Source organism: Corvus cornix, chromosome 4, assembly GCF_000738735.6.
Source record: "Corvus cornix cornix isolate S_Up_H32 chromosome 4, ASM73873v5, whole genome shotgun sequence".
NCBI lineage: Eukaryota > Metazoa > Chordata > Aves > Passeriformes > Corvidae > Corvus > Corvus cornix.
Genome location: NC_046334.1, coordinates 32,177,429 through 32,197,374, shown reverse-complemented (window position 1 = coordinate 32,197,374; position 19,946 = coordinate 32,177,429). Strand labels below are relative to the sequence as shown.

The following is a 19,946-nucleotide window of genomic DNA, read 5'->3' as shown; positions in this document are numbered from 1 at the left end:
AATACATCTCTCTCAATTACAGGGAGATTAAAATCCAGTGTAATGGCTTCAGATCACCTCCATTACAAATTAAAGGTGTAACTTTCTTTGTGGGGGATTCTAGGGCAAGATTCATTAAAGATATATAATATGGTAGGATGAATAGCTCTGCTTCCCCAAATCACCAAATCCAAATCACCAATCACCAAGCTACTCTCTTTTTGACCTCCTTTTATTGTTTCGCAGTTCTACAGAAATGTAGCATAGAATGAATCAGAAATGGCTCAATGAAATCATCACTTACTGTTTGCTGTGCTGAAACTTGTATTTGCTGCTGAAGTCACCACTGTTGGTCGTGGTGTTGTACCTTGTGTTGCTTGTTTTGTAGCATCAGTTGAAGGAGGCGTGGAGTCTAACATAGGAAAGACATTCCATTTATTTCCTCAATTTTGTAAACACACATAAAACACACCTAACTGCCCTGCTTGCAGCCTGATTTTAAATTATCAAAATGATATTTAATTTAAATTCAAGAATAACAGGGGCAGGGTCCCCTTCACTGCAGAAAAAGCCACTCCCTGTCCCATAGGTGGGTCATCCCACTGAAGACAAGCCTGTGATAATGCAGTTGGAAGGCATAGCTTGGAGCTTCCTTTAAGACTGACCAAACAGAAGCTCCTGCACACATCTGCAAGGTTTCACCAAAGAGTTCACTCTCTGTAAAACAAATTCCCAAACCAAGAGACACTCCTGCTTAATTTCCTCAATGATCACTAGAACAGCATCAGTTAACTTGGAGATTTTCACTTACTGCTTGCGATGGTTTCACTTGCAGCTCTGGTTGAACTTGCTGCCAGCACTGACGCTGTCAATGATGTTGCCTGTGAAGCTGTCGTATTCACAGGATCCACTACTGCAAGAAAGGCATTCACATCATTATTGATTTATTTTATCATGCCTAAAACAAAAATCACATTCTTCTAGCTGTGTTCTCTTACCAAGGCAGTGAATTCCTGTTTAAAGGCTGGCCCTTACAGAGCTTTATTACCCACATATTTTGAAAGACGATTGAAAGGGTTGATTTCAGGGGGAGATTTGGCCTGTGAACAATCTGCAAGTTGCCTACTGAAATGTAGCCACTGTACCTTCCAGCCAGCCCCTAAAGGAGAGGCACATGATCTTTGGGGGTTATATAGAGGTGCTTGGTGTGACTTCTAAGGGAATAAGTGAGGGGAAAGGAGCCTAGTGTGGATGGATGGGTTCACTGTGCTGCTGGACTACCCCTCTGAGCAGCACTTTGCTGCATACCTGTTTAGCAGGAGAAGGGATGTAAAATCTCCATGAAGAAGTGTGAGTGACACGTGGGAATACAGCTTATAGATCACAGGTAAAGAGATGAAGGGGAACAGACTCCACTAGTGTTTGGGCAATTTTTTCCTGTGCTTGCCCACCCTGAGACACATTTGAGTCTTCTTCATTGGCCAGCTTTCCTAGACCTTCTTCCTCTGCACTCAGATTTCTGGGGAAAAAGGAGCACCCAGCAGGCCTTCCTCTTTGGAGTACAGTAACGCTTAGGACATTGTGGGTGATATGAATAGTATTCTCTAGTAAATTATATTCCTTGGGGTGAACTCGGTGCCCTTTGTATGGTGGCTCCTGTTTCTCTCTTCAAGAGAAGTGAGACTTGGAGGAGGGGAAAGGGCTCCTGCAGGCAGCAGGGATCCCTTTCCAGACACTGCTGATATGGACAGATGGGAGCAGAATTGCCCAAACATCACTAAAGCAATAGCAAGGTTTAAATCACCTTGTCTTGCTGTGTATGGATGGCATCCTGCAGGTTCCATGTACCCCTGGCACTTGCTCAAAGGAATGGACTTACCAAATTACAGCCAGGGAATCTGGACTAAAAAACCCCATAATGAACCAATTTAAGAGTTGAGTTTTCAATTCTGTAATCTAAGGCAAACAGGAAGTGCTACTGTGAGCTACAGAGCCTCATGTAAATACCTGACAACTAGTACCTCTACCTACCTACTACCCTTTCTAGCATTTTTAATGGATGGCATACATGAAGGAACAGGAATAAAGCATTACATGTAATTTTCTCTCATATGACTTAAGTACTTCTAAATGCAACATTCACACTGGAACTTTTAAAATATAACTCATACTCTCTTTCTCTGCTCTCAGTTTTCTGGCTGTTCACCTAGAATAGCAATGCCTCAAGGAATGCCTCCCCCTTGTTCCACACTCACAAATTGCTTTAATCTCATACTGGGTTTCTAATGCTTTTCTCATAGTGGCATAAATACCAACACTGCTTTCCCTTCCATGAAAAAAAGCTGCAAGAAAAATTTCAGTGAAACATTCAAAGAGCTAATTCACTGTGAGGTGTTGGGCCTTTATGAAGTGTCTTTTAAACAGACATAAACATCAGGGTTTTCGAGAACTCCATAAAAGAACTGCAACACAATTTGAATAGATCTAAATCTTCTGCTGTAACAAACATAATACATGCATATTTCACCTGGTTGCATCTTATCCACCTCCATTACTAGCACTTCAAGAGTATACTTCATAATCTCAGTGCTTTCAGCCCCACAGCAGACTCATATAAAAAAATAGAATACTGTGTCCATGTTTTCTTCTCTCACACGTATAACTTCTTGGATGCAGCAGTCTTCAACATTCAGACTAATAAAGGAGTTCACATAATTGAAATATGGTCAATATTGATTTTTCATACATTTTCATAACAAAGCTGCACAATAAAGAGAATTGAATGTGACAGTCGAAGTTGTAGACCAGAAACACAGATTTTTAATGTCTGAAACAAGTATTTTCTCTGTTAAGTCTTCTTGAACTGGCAGTCTTTGGTAATTTATTACTCTCTGGTCTCATTTGAACCACTCCTTGAGAGTTTAGGAACTCACAGAACCTTTTTCACCTGAAACAAAAAAGCGTAGTCTGCTTAAATTAACTGGCTCCATACTAAGATACTTCGATCCTTCATTTGCAACAGAGTTTCATTAGAGACTCAGGGAAATACATTGCTCTACAATCAGCCTGTAAGAAATAATTCACCCAATTTTGCCCAGAAGCTGGAAAAGCTGAAAGCTAGAAAGACAACAGGATCTTCAGAACACCAGATAACAGCGAATTGGAGCACTTACCAGCTTTTGATTTTACTGCAGAAGCGCTTTCACTGACAGTAGTGGTTTGATTGCCATCTTCTGAAAGAAACGCAGAAAGAATCACGTCACTTCTGCACATTCCAGACCTATTTAGCACTACAAAGTCATAATACCAGAGAGCAGCAAGGACCTTCCTGGAAAATCAAGTTCAGAAGCTAATTAGCAGAAGCAACCAAATCATGTAACTGCTACCAACCTTTTCAAGCTGTATCCTAAATCCCTTCATTTTGCCCTGACTGCTGTAATGGGGAGCATCTGCTGCTGCCTCCCACCTCGGACTACGGTGCAGTTTTCCCACTGGTGTCTCCCAGACTTGTTGGTAGGGGGAGATGGAGCAAATTAAAGTTTTTTGCTCTCTCCTCCTCTCCTTGAGTACAACCACAGCTGCTCTGAGTCTTCAGGGTGGAGGATTAACTAAAATAACTGGCCACTGGAGTAAGGAGCTCTTCTCCTGTCTTGAAGTAACAAGATTGTACTTGCTCCCTGGCTAGTATAAGCACTTCAGGAAGGCTTTTCAGCATCACCCTGATCCCTAAATGTGAGGGGAAGAGGAGAATTCACAGAGCATGGCTTGAGAAGCACCACACTGAGTAATGACTGACGTTCTCCATTGTCCTCAACACAGTGCTCCAGCTATTGGGATTTTACTGCCATAAATGATGCCAGTCTTAAAAGGTCATTAGTAGGTGCCTCTTCAATCTTACAAAACAAATAAATCATCCAAAAAAGAAACTTCAACAAACAAAAAGAAAAGTAATTTCTGTCTCTTCTTACTGTGTTGAAAGGTTGTAACAGCATAACTCAACAAGTGTTTTGGCTTCAAGCAAGATTTTCAGTCTTATTGCTAGGATATTCATATTTTTCTACTAAAAGAAGTTGGGGGTGTTGAAGGGGGTGAAAAAGCTACACTGACTCAGAAACAGGCATTTCTCAACCATTTTAGATGGCTGTGAGACAAGTACAGGTACATTTGTGGAGGAATAGATCAGCTCTGTAACTGAATGGGAGAGGAAAATGGCACCGGCTAATCCGCATGTGCTGTCAGATTTGAAGCATGACATCCTGTCAGGCTGCATTAGCATGCTGTAATACAGACATGCTAAACTGAGTCAGGACACCATGTCAGTATTCTTGTGTGACTCCATTCATGGTAATATCTGCTGGCATTCTCTCTTTTGAGAGAACAGTCAGAACAGTCAGTTTTGTTCCCTTTGCTCAGTGTACTGCGCTCCGATTAACATTTCACAAGCATCACCCGAAGCCTGCAAGAGCCACAGATCTAACCTGGAAAAAAAAATACATAATACAATTGCAGGGGCTCTGCAGAAATGTATTAAGGTTTAACCAAACGAGCCCTTACAACTTCTCTCCAAGCAGTGTGCCCTCTTGGCACCTGCATGTGTGTAATAGGTCTCAGCCCTTTCCCAGTGAGTCTTACTTTCTTGGGCATCTTTTCTAGGCATGCTGTTGCCTTCATAATGCCTTGTCACAGCACATGCTGGCCCAGTTTGATATGGGCATATCCTATATAAAATTAAATGAGTCCTCTATGGGCCTGCTGCTGCCCCAGCTCTACTCCCCAGAACACAGTCACACCATGCACAGACTCGTGCACATTGCATTTAAAATACAGGTTTTCTTGCCATTTAGTTACCCAGTCACAGTAATGCTTCATAGCCCACACTTGAAATAATTGGAAAACAAATTTTATCCAGAGAGACCTAAAGGCAATCTTGTTTCCCTAAACAGTGAACATTTTTCCATCTCTTCATTCTCATTATGTGCTGCTGACAAAGCTCCTGTAATCTCCCACACCACAAGGCCACAGCAGTAGAACAGAATGTTTTTTCAACAGTGCCTACATTTCATATGGTTTTGTTTTAACGTACCTCAGTATCTACCATGTCTGTAATGCCAGCTAAATGTACTAGCTGGCCAATCAGCTCGTTCCCAAACTCACTCTTCCCAAAACTCTCCCTCTAACTCAGCACGACTTTGTAGAAAGCTCATTGCAATATTTAGATTATTCATCCTTTAAAGATGTTCCATTTAATAACCATGTTGATAGGCCAAGGTTTCCTTAAAACTAAAAAAATGTGAATATAAGTCACAGTTTTATTATGACTCACTATTGGTTGATTTTATCACAGGTTAGAGATAAACTAAGGTAAATTCAATTAACAGAGTACAATAGAGTCTTATGAATTGTTTTCTTGAAATGGTGAATAATTAAGTAAACTTTAAAAATAAGTTGAAAGCAACATATAAGAATGTTTAAAACTTGACAGGATGGGGGGGAACTGTTTGATTAAAAGAAATGATAGAACTGGTGGCTTATTATGCTCTTATTTGCAATGTTAAATTGTAACTAAGGAGAATCCTATGGGGGATGAAAGCAAGAGATTAAAAATGATAGAGAAAATAATTTTCATCCATTAGAGACTGCTGATAGACAAAGAAAAGGACAGAAATCTTCATTTTTCTGCTCATGTCAGGTCGGCTGCAGCCTCAGATGATGGACAACTAAGTAAAGTTACAACTGCATTTTTTTTAGCAAATTTGAATGCAGTGATCCCTTTGATATGAGAGCACCTTGATGTACTCTGATGTAGGAGTAGCCAAATTTACTCAGCAATTGCTCCCACACAGAAACCACTGCTATTTGCTGTGTTTGCTGGCAATAAACCCAGCTAAAAGAGCACAGGTAACCTGTGATGCAGCATCCTTGAGTCTGGAGAATGCACATGGAGCTAAAAGGTTCTCAGACACTACACTGGGCTAAGTAAAGGAGGGATGGTAACATCCAAAAAGAAAAAAAAGAACAGACCAGGTCTTAAAGCAGATAATAAGGCAAGAAGAAATACAAACCAGGAGAAACGTAAAAGGAGAGGAAGAAAAGAAGGGAAGGGCAGAAAGGCCTAGAGACAGTAAGACGGTCAGGGTGGCAGGGAAAAATAAGGAGGAATTAAGAAGAGATCTAAGAACATGTGACACATGGCCACAAAACCAAACTAAAAAGAGAGTAACTGTTGTGATTTGTTTGGTTGGGTTTTTTTCTCTTTTAGTTTCACAGAATTTCCATTTATTGTCTTTTCTAGCTTAGATTTAAATGGCGTATTTGTTCTAAAATGAAAGCAACACTACATTCATTGGTCTTTAGATTTTGAAATGGATGAACTGAAACACTGAACTTACTTTCTGCTATTAAATTCAGAAGGGTTCCCTGAATTTAGACAGGACTGACCAATAGGCACAGTTGTCCTAAAACTACAGCTTTTGATGCAGGCTTTAGTCTCTAAGATCTGAGCTTAGAGTTCTCACAAGCTCTTAGCTCTCTCTCTTATTATTTTTACTTTTACACTGGAGAGATAAACAGGTTCTGACCTCGTGTTAATTAGATGCCTGTTATTGCTATAATCAGGACAGGAAACAAAAAGGAATGACTGCATGTTATTATATCAGTAATTCTTTTTATACCCTACAGGACACCACAGGGCACAAACTACGAAGTTTAAAACACCACATGAAACAGATAACACAAAATTGAATGCCAAAGCAATTTTTGAAGATTAATAGATTGTTCAAAGTATATATTGATTCTATTCATTACATGAATTACTGAATTTAAGTGCTGTCTGGTTTGGCATCAATATTTAACTTTGGAAAGAAATTATTTTTATGGGAAAGTCACTATCGTTACAGATAACAAGTGGAATGGCCTGATTGACATTTCTTTCACTTGACAGTGCACTAGATAGACAAAACTGTGTGATTAAAATCCTTCCATTCAGATGAAAAACTTGGTTCAGCTTCAGAATGTTGTTAAGAAGCGTATGGATTCCTGGAGGTGGGAAGTTACTGGAGAACTATAAAAATCACCAAGAGTCTAGAGAAAAAAGGACCTCTCAGGAAAGATTGCAAAAATTGCATTTGTTCAGCCTAGAGAGGAAAGGATCAGTGGAAGGCACAGCAACAGCAGTAGGTGAGGAGCTGCAGCCAAGACAAAGGAATAAACTTATGTCCACTGAAGTTTTGAATGAGAAGTAATGGACAAGGGAAATTTGGACTGCAAACTCTACAGGTATTCCAGTGCCTGTGTCAAACTATTGGCATAACAGCCAGAAGCTGGTGTTTTAACCATTTTGCTGATGAGGATGTAATATATTCCCACTCAAAACCTGACCAATGCTCTACAGGCTGTAGCTGGGAACAATTACCAAAGACATTTCCTAAGGAAACCTGTACATAATAATTCCTTGCTTCAAGGTTATAAAGCAGAATCTACAGGTGTTGATACTATGTTTGTTTATTATATATTATCATAGAATCACAGAATGGTTTGGGTGGGAAGGGACCTTAAAGATCATCTTGTTCCAACCTCCCTGCTGTTGGCAGGGACACCTTCCACTAGACCAGTTTGCTCAGAGCTCCATCCAGTCTGGTCTTGAACACTTCCAGGGATGAAGCATCCTCAGCTTCCCTAGGCAACCTGTTCCAGTACCTCACCACCCTGACTAATTCTGCCCTAATTCTAGTAAAAAATTTATTCCTAATATGTAATCTAAACCTACGCACTTTCAGGATGTTATATTATGGTTGTTTGTGTGACCCTGGGCCTTTGCAACTACACACAAGTCATGGAGAAGTCAAAATTTTTTCAATTTCTGTTTTTCCACACCATCAGAAATAGTGATCACTTTCTAGCCCATGATAATTCTGCTAGCCCTCATGACCATGAAAGAGCCTCTGTAACCACTGTTCCAGCAGTACCCATGTAAAGACTGTATAGTCCATAAAAAACAAAATTGTCCTTTGTTGAGAAAGTGACAGCTGTCCTTGTAAGAAAATCTGGTACAGATCTGGGAACTCAAAGTTCCTAAGAAATAGCTGCTGCCTGACAATGTACACAACTTATTTACTCTTACCTTTAAGCTCTGTTGTCTGGTACATTTTCTCTTTCATTTAATGCTGCTTCATTTTTACGTTCTCTTATCTGATCTTTCCCCAGGCCCAGTACAGTCCTTGCACTTCTCTTATTTTGGTTTTCACTACTCATTTGTCTTTCTTTCCACTGCATGACCCTTTACCCTAAACCCTGAGATAAATTTTTTTCTTTTGTAATGCATTTTTGTGTAAAGGTTCATACATTATCCAAAGAACAAAAATACAGATGTACTGTTAGAAGAGGTTTAAGTGCAATTTTAACAGTGTTGTTTGAAACCATCAACTCCTTTCTTGCTATTTGAAGATCACAAATAAAAAATCTATTAGTGAAACACTCCAGAGACAAATTTTTTAAAAAAAGGAATACCACCCCACTCCCCCCGATATTTTCTTCTGGAAGAATTAATTTTATAGAAGTAATACTGTTTCTAGTGCATTTAATCCTTAAGGACTCACACTTCAGATTTTCCCTCTATAGTCACATCAACTAGATTTTTAATGGGAATCAAGGTTCTGATGTAATCCCGTAAATGGCCAAAGCTGATAACAGTGTGTAGTGAAGGATATTAAATTAAACAAAGCCATTTGAAAACTTCATGAATTTGAAGCAAACTCAAAAAACCCCACAACACTCATGTTTTCATATCTCTTTAGTATGCAAAGCAATACTCACAGTGTGGCACGCCTCATGCATGCATTCAGATGTGCCTGTAACAGGACCTGCACGCAACCACTCAGGCTGTGACAGCACCTGGTGAAAGGAAAGCTGTGTCCCCAGTAACAGCCCCGTGCTGGGTCACTGCCACTTCGCTATCGTCAAGAGCCAGAATTGCACAGTGTTTTTCCAGCCTGGCCTCACAATGGTTTTGCACTGCTGCAAAAGCTCTTAACGCAGCCTCCTGCAACGTAAGCCGTTTTCCACCTTGGGATTTTATCTGCTGTGAATATCTTACATTAGCAGCTGGAGGGACAAAGTAGACCCTGAACAAAGTTACACTGGCCATGGTTAAGGTGAACGCCTGTGAGATGTATTTAGATACTACAGGCAATGCTAAAAATGATAAGGCAGGGAGAAAGGCCACATCCTTTGCTGCCTGATGCCAATCAGCTGAAAGCCTGTGATTCCTGCTGCCTAGGGAGGTGGGAAACCACCTCCGGTTTGCCAAGCTGCTACCTTCCTTTCAGTCACGTCTCTCTTCAGCAACAAACCAAAAACACATTATGAAAATCCTACATGTGGAGATCTTGCATTTAAAGTCTACTTTCTACTTCTTCACTGTAGCTGCTGGTCATGGTTTGCAGGCTGGTGTCACACGACAGAGACAGCCTGCTGCAAAAGAGTGGGAAAAACTTATAAGCATAAGCATAGGGGAAGACACAAAGGCAGGAAGAAGCAGCTCCTGGGCCACAGACACATAACACTCTTCCTTTAAAAGGCAAAAGCACCTGGAAACAGGTGAAAGAGATGGATATTAGGGAAGGGAGAGCATAAATGCAAAGCCCCATAGCTAGGAAAGGAGACAGGGACAGGGCTCCTCCTGCACGGCATGGGAACAGGCAGCAGCAATTGGGGTAACGTGGGACTTGGTTTCTGCAGAGGAAACATAAACTGGGTGGGCTGGAGGCAGCCAGCAGCAAGAGCTGAGGGGAGGAAGGAAAGGGAGGTAGCTGCCACCATTTTTCCAGCAGGGACCAGGGAGAAGGCAGGAAATGCAGCTTCGGTGCCAGCACTGCCTCAGAGCTCCTCCTGCTCACTCAGGCGTGTGGGGCTAGCATGACCCAACACTAAGCACTAGCAGAGAGCTCCTGGGAATTACCAATCCCCAGGCAAAAAGCTCCCACAAAGCCTGCTCACAGCACCCAGCAAACAGCTCCTGCATAGGGATCTGCTGCACAGAGAAATATTGACAAGGCAGCTGCCAAGGACCAGCCTCAGCCAACGTAGGCCGCTGAGGGCTCCCCTCCTCAAAACATTAATGAGAAGCTTTGGATGAGTGCCCCCGTGTTACTGAGTATTTGAAACAACCCAAGCACAGCATGATTTGCCTCTCTGCATGTGTGGACATAGAAATCTGGGCACTTAACTAGCCAGTTTTAAGGGGGGTTTTATTGCCTTAGAAGAAGTGCAAACTCCCTATCAAAGGCTTTTAATCACAAGCTTTCTCAGTGTGCCTTCTGCTCACGTGAAGCTTGGTGGATATCTCTATTACTGTGGATGAGTACATTGTTCGCACTCCATAAAACAATAAATGTGCTCAGCATGCTCATCAGCACTCCAGCCTGCCTTGAATGAAAGCTCCAAGCTCTGAAATTCTCTTTATTTAAACCTGTTAAAACTATTTAATAGGTTTTAATTAAACCCTTTAAAGCCATTTAAACCACCAGATTGCCACCCTTTGATTGTGATATATTTGTTTGTCCATGTGTAACATAAAAGGTACGAGTTTCTAAGGACTATATTATAGTACAAAAAAATGAACTGCCACCTCCCTCACCCTTGTGTTAGTCAAGCTAAATAAATTTGAAAAATGTCCTTAGTGGGTGCAATTTTACATAGAAAGCTCTATACATATTGTGCATTGCTGAGTAGAACAAGAAAAAGACATAAAGGAGAGCCCCTTCCCTTGCAACAGGAAGGAATAAAAGTGTTGATGTAAGTCACCCCCACCCAGAAGGCAGAGAGAAAACTGCAGTGCTTACAGCTTTTGCCTCACCGTGCTATTTGCAAGCCTATTTTTGTTTCCCAGAAAGAGTGTGTTTGGGTAGGGCAAATCTAAAACAGCCAGAGCTGAGCCCGGGTCTGTTGGTAGCTCCCCTTTGCAATGTGTTGCAGAAGTTAGGAAAGTCATATAGTTCTGTGCTGTGTTTGTGATCCCAGTGCATCTCCAGCAGCATGACTAATTGTATAATTCAGGAAAGGGTCACAGCAGTGTCTGCTATGATGAATTTATTTTTAGAACATCCGGGATCAGCCTAGACACCCATTTTAGCCACACCCGCCCATGTCACTCTGCTCCTGACAAAGCTCTGAAAGCCTCTGGAACATCAAAAAGCAGTTCCTGTCAGAAAACTCCGTGGAAACACTATAAATTGCTTCTATAATTAATGTAATTCCATGCTCAATGGCCCATTGAGACTCTCTTCATCTTTTCCACTCCGCCTAGAACAAAGGTTAAACGGTACAGAATATCCCAAAGGGAAGGCCCCAAACAGCCTTTGCAAGCCCTGAGCAAGTACAGTCTCGCTGGAGTTACTTTATATGCAAGGATGAAGGGTATACTTTGAAAATATCTCATTTCTCTAACTGGCACATATAGCAGATAAAGATCTCCTTGTCTCTATCTTGCCAAGCTGATTGAACACTCACGTTATTCTGAATTTCTACCAATCTGATACAACTGCTAAGATCAGATGCAAAACTGAGACTCTGTTCTTACAAGCTTTTTGCCACAAAGTATTCCTTTTTAAAAAACAAAGTTGTTACTACAAAGAGCACTTGCAACAGAGTGTCAGCACTGAGGACTTATCCTACCAAAGAGCAGCGGGAACTGCTGCATTGGCCACGCCAGCTCCCACTCTGAGAAACAGCTTCCTAGCGGTACAGAGCGGCCCACACTCAAGAGCGCTCAGGCCTGTCAAAATCCCAGCTCCCAGTCGGCGCTCTGGGAAGTCATGGTGAGCTGGGAGCTGATCATATCATGCAGGTGAACAGCTATAGACATCCCTTGTACTTTTATTGGCCATTAGTGTGATTGTATTCCCCATGACAATTACAACTATTACAATTGTCAATAAGCTGTTCCATTCCTACAAAACCCCTTCTGCTCTTCTTCAAGCTTTTCTCCTGTGAATGATCAATCCCCACTTTACATTCTGCATCTGGAAACAGCATTTTCTGCCAGCTCTTAGAAATGCAAGGTGAAAGCAATTAGGGAAGAAGCAGACAGTGCACTACAAGGAAGTGTCTCCAAGCCAGTAAAATAAATTGTGCCTAGTTCACCTAAATTCAAGAGCATTAAGACATGCCAGCCACATGGCTCCATTAGCACAGGGAATGGCTTGCAAATGTAATGGAATCCTCTGGAGCCATTTGAATTAGACAGGGTAAAATGTGCAGAGAACCAAAAAACCATTGTGCACTGGAAGGTTTTTCTGCCTCTGATATGTGTGCTGTGTTCTTCCCTTGCTGTCATTAGCACATCTCAGGGACTAGGTTATTTGGCATAAATCTCCAGTAAGTCCTTTTTGTTGCTGCATGTTGGAAACAAGTGAGTTGTTGCAAGCCCAACAGTTTCTTAAATACATTTGCTGTCTTCTGAATCACAGCAAATATATTAATACACTACTCTTATAAGAAAGGACCTTCCTAAAAAGAACCTAAATTTGCTCTGCTGGAAGAGTCTTTCTGGGCAGCCAGCCTTTGGTGTAGCTACAATTTCCAAGGATTATGTGATGAGAGTCAAAACAGAATAAGACTCCATAGGATGTCTAAAAAGCTCCACAATTCAAAGAATTCAGTAGTTTTCAGAAAGAGATTTTAACAGTCCTGTGCAAGAATGAGTAACTACAATGGAACTGCACACTGGTCCCAAACACTTCCTTCAATACACCACAGATTTCTGACTTAATGAAGATCTTTATGAGTCAAGGGCAAATGAGGTTTGACAACTTGGCAGAAGTTTCAGAGTGTCTATAATTCCTGGGTAAAGAAAACCCTCAATTTTTTGCCTTTGTGGACTTCAAATGGCCATGGAAGAATTAGCCATGTATCATGTCAAAAGCTGTCCCTCTCTACTGGACATGAGACCAGGAATTTGGGTGGAAAGGATTTGAATTTCACATTTCTTTGCAGAGTAATTGTCACCTATTTTTGCCATTTTGTCTGAAAATATTTGGTGATACTTTTGCTTCTCTAACCTTTGAATGAGTTTGCAAACACTTATATTTACATCATCTATATTGTTGTGATATATAACCTGTGCTGAGATGAGAAGGAGTAATTTATCTGTCTAGGAAAGATGATTTCAGGCTGTCCTCTCACTGAGATAGATAGCACCCATACAATAACATTTGAAAAGTTATCAACACTGTATTTCAAATAAAACCTTAGACTCAATGTTGGCATGAGAACAATGGGTATGAGAAAAAGTAGGAAAAGTAGTAAAAACTTAAGGAATATATGGGGTTCTGATCACTTCAAGTAATTAATACGCAATGCAAACACATCTCAACAAATAAGTATTTTACAGAGGAAAATAACTCAAATTGGCCAGGAAGGTTAGTAAATCTCCTGGCACTGTTTTCCTCAGATCAACTAAAATCCAAAGCTTTTGCCATTCTTATCAGCTGTTGCCTCAATAGTCAAATTTCTCAAACCCAAACCCAACATTAATCTCCTGTTAAAGATTATGAAAAAAGAAATCTGCAAGAAGCATAAACATCTCATTAATACCATCATGTTAATTGATTTAACCCTAAAGTTACACTGACACTCCTCAAACCAAGTACCACACTGAGAAATCACAGCATTAAGACAAACTGAATGTGCTTTTTAGAATGATTACTTATCTTATAGAAATCTTCAGACAGCAAGGCTGGTGTAATGCTCCTATCCCAGCAAAACACATAATTTTGTTAGAGCGATAAGACAAGGCAGAATGGTTACAGCAGATAAATGTGATGCAAAATTATGTGCCACTTGCTCTGTGGTTTCAGAAACCTGAGATGCATTGCTATCTACAACATGCAGCTAACACCCAGGAGCATGTTACTGCCGCTGAACAAAAAAAAGGGATTCAAAATAGTTGTAGAACTATTCTGCTTATCTACTGATAAACCGGATAGAATTTGCACTTGTACGAAAGGAAAGCATTCACTTTCCACATAAAAGCAGTCAGAAAATCCTTGCCCTGTTTCTAGTTTGAAACATAACGTTTTTGGACCATCAGCTAGTCAGTCTGGCCTGAAAGGGGTTGTTGTCTACTCTGACTACTGAGAAAAAAAAGTCTTTTAAAATTAATTTGGACCCTTCCAGGCCAGCCTCTAGTCCATGGGTGGGTGGCAGTAGAGAGCTTCCTACCCCTTTCTACAACACCCTAGCAGATCACACTTGCTGAATTTTATTCTAAGTCATCATATCAGCAAGTGATCATCAGCTCAGTCTTCTCGCATGGGGAGGTAGGGCCAGAAGGCAGTGTGGAGATAACATCATATTAAATTGTGTCAAACCCCTCTTCCTATCGCAGGCAGGTCTGGCGGATACCACATGGCAGTGTTAGAGCATCCAAGGGTCCATTTTCACAAGAGAAGTGCCAAGGTATGGCTACTTGATATCTCAGCTGCTGGAACCGTGACAGTGACTTGCAGGGCCGGACATGGTGCTACTCAGGGGTTTGACACTTCTGTTTAAAAGGGAAACCTATTTTAATAGAGAAACACGTCTTTTAGAGCGCTAGTTGAAACCAAAAGTAGATGCTTGTCTTCTAAAGGAGCCAGGTCTTTGATTCTTGACTTGTTTTTGGAAATAACACCTGCTACACACAAATCCAACTTTATCTCTCTATTCATAGAATTGCAAAATAAACCCATTAAAGAGTCTTCCTTGAGCTGTTGTAGCAAAAATTACAAACAACAACAGCCTCTCCCCCACTTCATAAGGCCCATAAATAAAAATCAGTTTTCCACGAGATTTTACTGTCTTTACATGTTGAACTTAGTCTGGCTATTGAATAGTACCAGTTATAAGTACTCCCTTCCCAAGGTTAAGAGTTCCTTAAATATTATTTTTAATTTGTAATTTTGCAGTACAAATTACAGTACAAAAATATAAGTTCAAGTACTTTTGCAGGTTTTCCACACAGGACTCAGATGTATAAACAATCTGAGTCCAAATTCAAAGTACTTTCCTATTCAGGAAAAAAAAAACCCACCAAACCAAACCAAACCAAACCTCAACAGATCTTTTTTCCTAATTTATAAACTAGTAAACATTTAATAAGAACTCTAGGTTTGAATACAGATAAAAAGAGTCAGCTAAAGAAAAGAGAAAACATTCTGGTAAATTTTCAGAAGGGACAACCATTTTTTGGGCATGTTATACGGCATTATGTGTTCCCAGGTTTGGAGCTGAATGCTGTAGGCAACTTGCCCTTCATATTCAGTTTCCATTTATTTTGGCTGTAAATCATAACCAAGCAGGTATCAAGCCATCTGCTTCTACCCTCAATAAATGCAGTAAACTTGCTTTCAGGCTTGGGGCTACAACATGCAGTTTTCTTCTGTCCGGTAATAAATACACCTTTAAAATCCGTTAGGCAAAAACTGGCCCAATATGCAAAAGATCTAATGAATTAAAGGAATGTGGCAGCAGGGAAAAAAAACCAACCAAAAAATCTGTACAGGAATAAAAATTCAATATTCAATTAAAGGGCATGATAAACTCCAGCACTATAATTTGATTTTTGACAAAGCTAGTCTTGGCAAACTGCTAGGAACAGTAAAAGAACCAAATACAATTTTTTTTTCACAACAGGCAAATTCACAAGACTTTCCAAGTTTTGGCTCAAGCAAGTTAAAGGTATAAGAAAGTCTTATCTAAAGCCTATTCACATTTCTCAAATTTTCAGAAATGAGACAATGATCCAACTGTGACAGTCTGTGCCTTGCTGGTTGTCCAGAGAACAATACATGAATAATAACCCCGAGTGAGGGGAGACCATTCTTAAAAGCTTTCACTGCTCAAAACAGTTTAGTTAGAATTTAAATTTAAAAATTAATTTTTAAAATACTTGAAGGCTTATGAGCTGAGAGCACAGAAGACGGAAAAGAAAAAGACTATCCATCTCCTCTAGTTTACATCAACAAGAGCAGAGTTCAGACAGCTGCAAATGTGTGTAATCACTACAGAAGCCCTGGCTCAGTGGAACTTTTCTCAAGCTATCAGCCTAGGAGTCAGGATTAATCAGCTGGGCTGTAGGCTTGGGATGCTACACTGCATCCCCTTAATGAGGAAGGGGGTTGGGAAACACATCTTTTAGGGCTGATCCACAGTGAAATGGAACAGCTCCAAATTACTTCAGGGGCATTTAGACCAAACTCTGAATGCCAAGATTTGCTCCTACCTTTCAAAAAAGAAAAACAGCCTTGCTTTTTGTAGTGCCATCAATTTTGACAGAGCACTCGGACAAAGCTACTCCTAGCTGTCACCAGGGGTCAGCAATCGGGCGTTAATAACCCACCCCCTGGACGTGTCCAACGCAAGGTGATACATTCCAGCTCCCCCGCTCGGGTGCACAGCCTGAACACGTCCAGATCGATGCTGGGAGGAGCACAACCCACTCTCCTCTGCCATCATTGCTGCAAGAAGCCAGCCTGGGTGCCTGAGTGAGAAGGATGCAGCGCTGTGCTACCAGCACTTTGTGGAGGGCGTTTGCTGTGTTGTGCTGTGCAGCCACAGCCACGCTGTAGTACAAGACCAAGGCGCAGGAAGATGCAACATCTAAGCACTTACATTATAAGCACATGCCAAGGCTTATCCTCCCATCTTTTAGAAGAACAAACTTCACCTTTACACATTTTAAAAGTAATGACATCCTAAGGCAGATTCAAGAGCATTTGTATTTGATTACTATAATTTGACGTATTTTTTGACACATTCCAGTGCTGTCTGTTTAAAGCTGGAAATTCTATGAACCAACCCAGAAAGCATTTTTATTCAAGCTACATTTTGGAACAGGTAAGAATAGAGGGCAATATGCCAGGAGGACTGAACACCTTGTGATGAGCATGAAGGAACTCCTGTTTTAAGCATGTGATTTAACTCCCAGAAGGTTGAGAAAAGTCAAGATAGGAGGAATGAGTTGTCAGGAGGCTATCAGCCTCCACATCTGTACATAACTGAGCCCCCGGTAATGTGCTGACAGAGGGCAGACTCCTCCAAAACAATAGGGGCTTTTGAGGATGAAAGATCCCAAGACAAATTAGAAAATTTTATAGAAAGGCACTCTGAGAATACACCTGAAGAAAAAGCATGAAATTTGGAAGCCCTACAGGAGACCAGGTATGTTCTCTACTAACCACAGTTGAAATTTCCTAGTCCACTTCTGTATGATATACAAAAGATAAACAAGCACCTTGTGTGTGGCATATGAAAAATTTGCAAGCCCACACATTTATTTTTGTGAGCTTTGAAGGCAAACTACTCCAAAACCTGGGGGAGGGAGTATTAAAACACTGCGGTGTGATTTGACCTTCTCTAAGTATTACTGATCATAATTTTAAAATACTACAAACAACTGCAGAAAGGTCTTGTTGCTGTCTCCAATGCTCAAAAAAGGGAGACTGAGCACAAGGGAGACTGGTGTGAGTCTCCTGACCATCAATTCCCAGCTTCAGATTACAAGACTCTGCTGTTACAGCCCAGATGTCCAGAGCACTTTAGAGATCACAAAAAGTGGAAATCCAAATACTTTGGTCCAGCTTTGCACAACAGACAATAAAATCACTTCTGTCTTAACAAGCTGATGCATGGGGTAACCTGAAGGAAGCTTGTAACTTTACTTTCACAAGGTAGATAAAGACATAGTCCAAATTTCCCCATAAATTTTCTAAATTTTCTAATGTGAATTTACCAACAGAATTTCACTACCACATCTACCTTGCAATTAAGTGTTAAAAAATACTTTTGCAGAACCAAAATTGCTCAGAACAAATGTATCATATATAAAATCTGCTTATTCACTGTCATTGGTTCTGCCACGTTCATATCATGCAGAGGAGGCAAAATCCTTTTTTAAGAAAGGATTGTACAAAATTAGCAGGATTCCTCCCACCTTTGCATGTTGCTTTGTGGTAAGCTTTATGGACTGTTGTGTTAAATACGCTCTTTTTGATGCATCTGCACTTTGCTTTTCAGAAATTGTGAAATTAAAGCTTCGACAATGACAGGAAGGCTATTTTTACTAGGAGTAGCAGACAGAGAATAAATAGTACTTCAACACATTTTTGGGGCTTGTACTTACTTAACATAATTTTAAAAGCAGTGCTTTCTGTGGCACAAGCTTATTTTTAATCTCCTTTATTGATCTGTTTCCCTAAGAGCAGTGAGCCCAAGCAATGGCATAAGATATACCACAAAAGACTAGATTTCAACACATAACCTGAGCAAAAGTTGATTAACTTTGTTTAGATCAGTTAATCTAGTATTATCAATTTTTAAAGGTCTGATTAAGAGATCCTTTTCAGGAAATCTATAGGCATTTGTGGAAGTTTTGGCCCAGAAGGCTGCGAAACGAAAGTACAGACAAAAAGCAGATTTTACTTTAAATGTATCTTTTGCCAAAGGTGATGATAGACTCTGGCCCTTGTTGCAGTTTCTCTCACCCTTTCAGGTTTTACTTGTTAATTCTATTTTAAAAGCATGATCTTTCAAGCTGAAGAATAATGCAAACATCAGTTCAGTGACCGCCTGAACACCAAAAGTTTGATTAAAAATGTGCATTTAAGAATTGTACCTAAAAGATATTGCACCCAGCAACTCACATGACCCCTAAGCTTGCACCCCTCATTATATGACACTTGATAAATATTGCAAGCCCCTGTATCTTTGCGAGCAAAACTAAGATTATTTCTGAGAGAAATTCTTGGCCAAACTTACTGCTGGCATAGTGCCAGGGAAATCTATCAGGATGGATCTGATTTGCAAGAGCAAAAATTGCAAAATCTTTCAGATTCAACTCCCCCCTTAAAGCCATCTTTACAAAAAATGCTTTAATGCATAGAAGAAAAACAGAACTGAAAACTTTTGTAAATACACCTCTGCTTTTAACTCCTCTCAGATTTAGGAGCTTCATGACACTTAGAAAGAAAGCTGTCACAAAAATACAATGGCAGGAAAGTTTTTCACAGAACACATATAACTCGACTGCCAGTTAGTACCTTCTCCTCCAACACACAGTCTTTCAATCACTGCAGCAGAAATGAAAAAAAGCACCCAGTGACTGACAGCTAAGCTTTGTTCACAAGCCACTTGAGAGATGTGACAAGTCTATCCAAAAAAGCCAAAGAACTTACCTCCTACAGTGCAAACACACAGTACAGCAAGGAAAAAGGAGGCAATCTCCAGGAGTTTCATGCTTGGTGGTAGCGGTGGTAGTGCTGTCAGCTCTCCCTTATGCAGCTGGGCAGGGAGTGCTCTCTCACTTTGAGGCAGGCCTTAATTACTCCATGGAAAAAGGTGTGTGGTGACTGTGCCTGGTCACTGCCCATTCCTGCTTATTTTGGGGACTTTGATAAAGAACAGGAGGAAACACAACATACTCCCTCTGGGAGTTCAGTACAGATGAGATTTATTGTTTCAGTCCTTACAGGAACTCCTTCTCTTTGGCAGTGAATCATGTTTTTGTTAATACATTATTTTGTTCTTCTTCAGTCATGAGGTCAGGAAGGTTTTTGAACAGAGGCAAATCTTTCCTTAGGATATGCTATACATCACCAGCTTTCATACTGTAGCTTGGGATACTTTTAAAGCAGAAATTTGTGAGCAGCAAGGGAGCCCAGGTAGAGGGGGATAACACAGCCAGGAGCAGAGGAGCAAAACAAGCAACAAGAGCCCTCATCTGGCTCTTTTTTGGGCTGTGTAAAGTGGCCTTTGTGAAAATCACAGCTGCCTCATATTAAAGGTAGAGGGTCTCCCTGAGAGAGCTGCCATCCTGCAACCAACAGGATACAAGGGGCACCAGAATAGGGAGAGGAAGTAGCTCCAACAAGGTGCCCCAGCAGGGAGAGGCTCTGGGCTGCACAGAGTTAGAGTAGGGGTGGGGGTTTTTCCTT

At 40.7% G+C, this 19,946-nt stretch overlaps 1 protein-coding gene across 3 annotated transcripts in view; it reads right to left on the bottom strand.

Moving 5' to 3' along the window:
- Nucleotides 1-19,370, bottom strand: part of EMCN (endomucin) — a 54,152-nt gene extending 34,782 nt beyond the window's left edge. The window contains exons 1-4 of one of the 3 annotated variants that reach the window (XM_010411676.4): nucleotides 19,188-19,370; nucleotides 3,153-3,212; nucleotides 791-892; nucleotides 284-391 (exon numbers count right to left, since the gene is read on the bottom strand). In XM_010411676.4, coding sequence (XP_010409978.1) covers nucleotides 284-391; nucleotides 791-892; nucleotides 3,153-3,212; nucleotides 19,188-19,248 — 331 coding nt within the window. In that variant the 5' untranslated portion in view covers nucleotides 19,249-19,370. Of the gene's footprint in view, nucleotides 1-283; nucleotides 392-790; nucleotides 894-3,152; nucleotides 3,213-19,187 lie in introns of all 3 variants that reach the window. The other 2 variants (XM_010411675.4, XM_010411673.4) reach the window with 2 other exon arrangements.
- Between the last annotated feature and the right edge of the window lie 576 nt (nucleotides 19,371-19,946).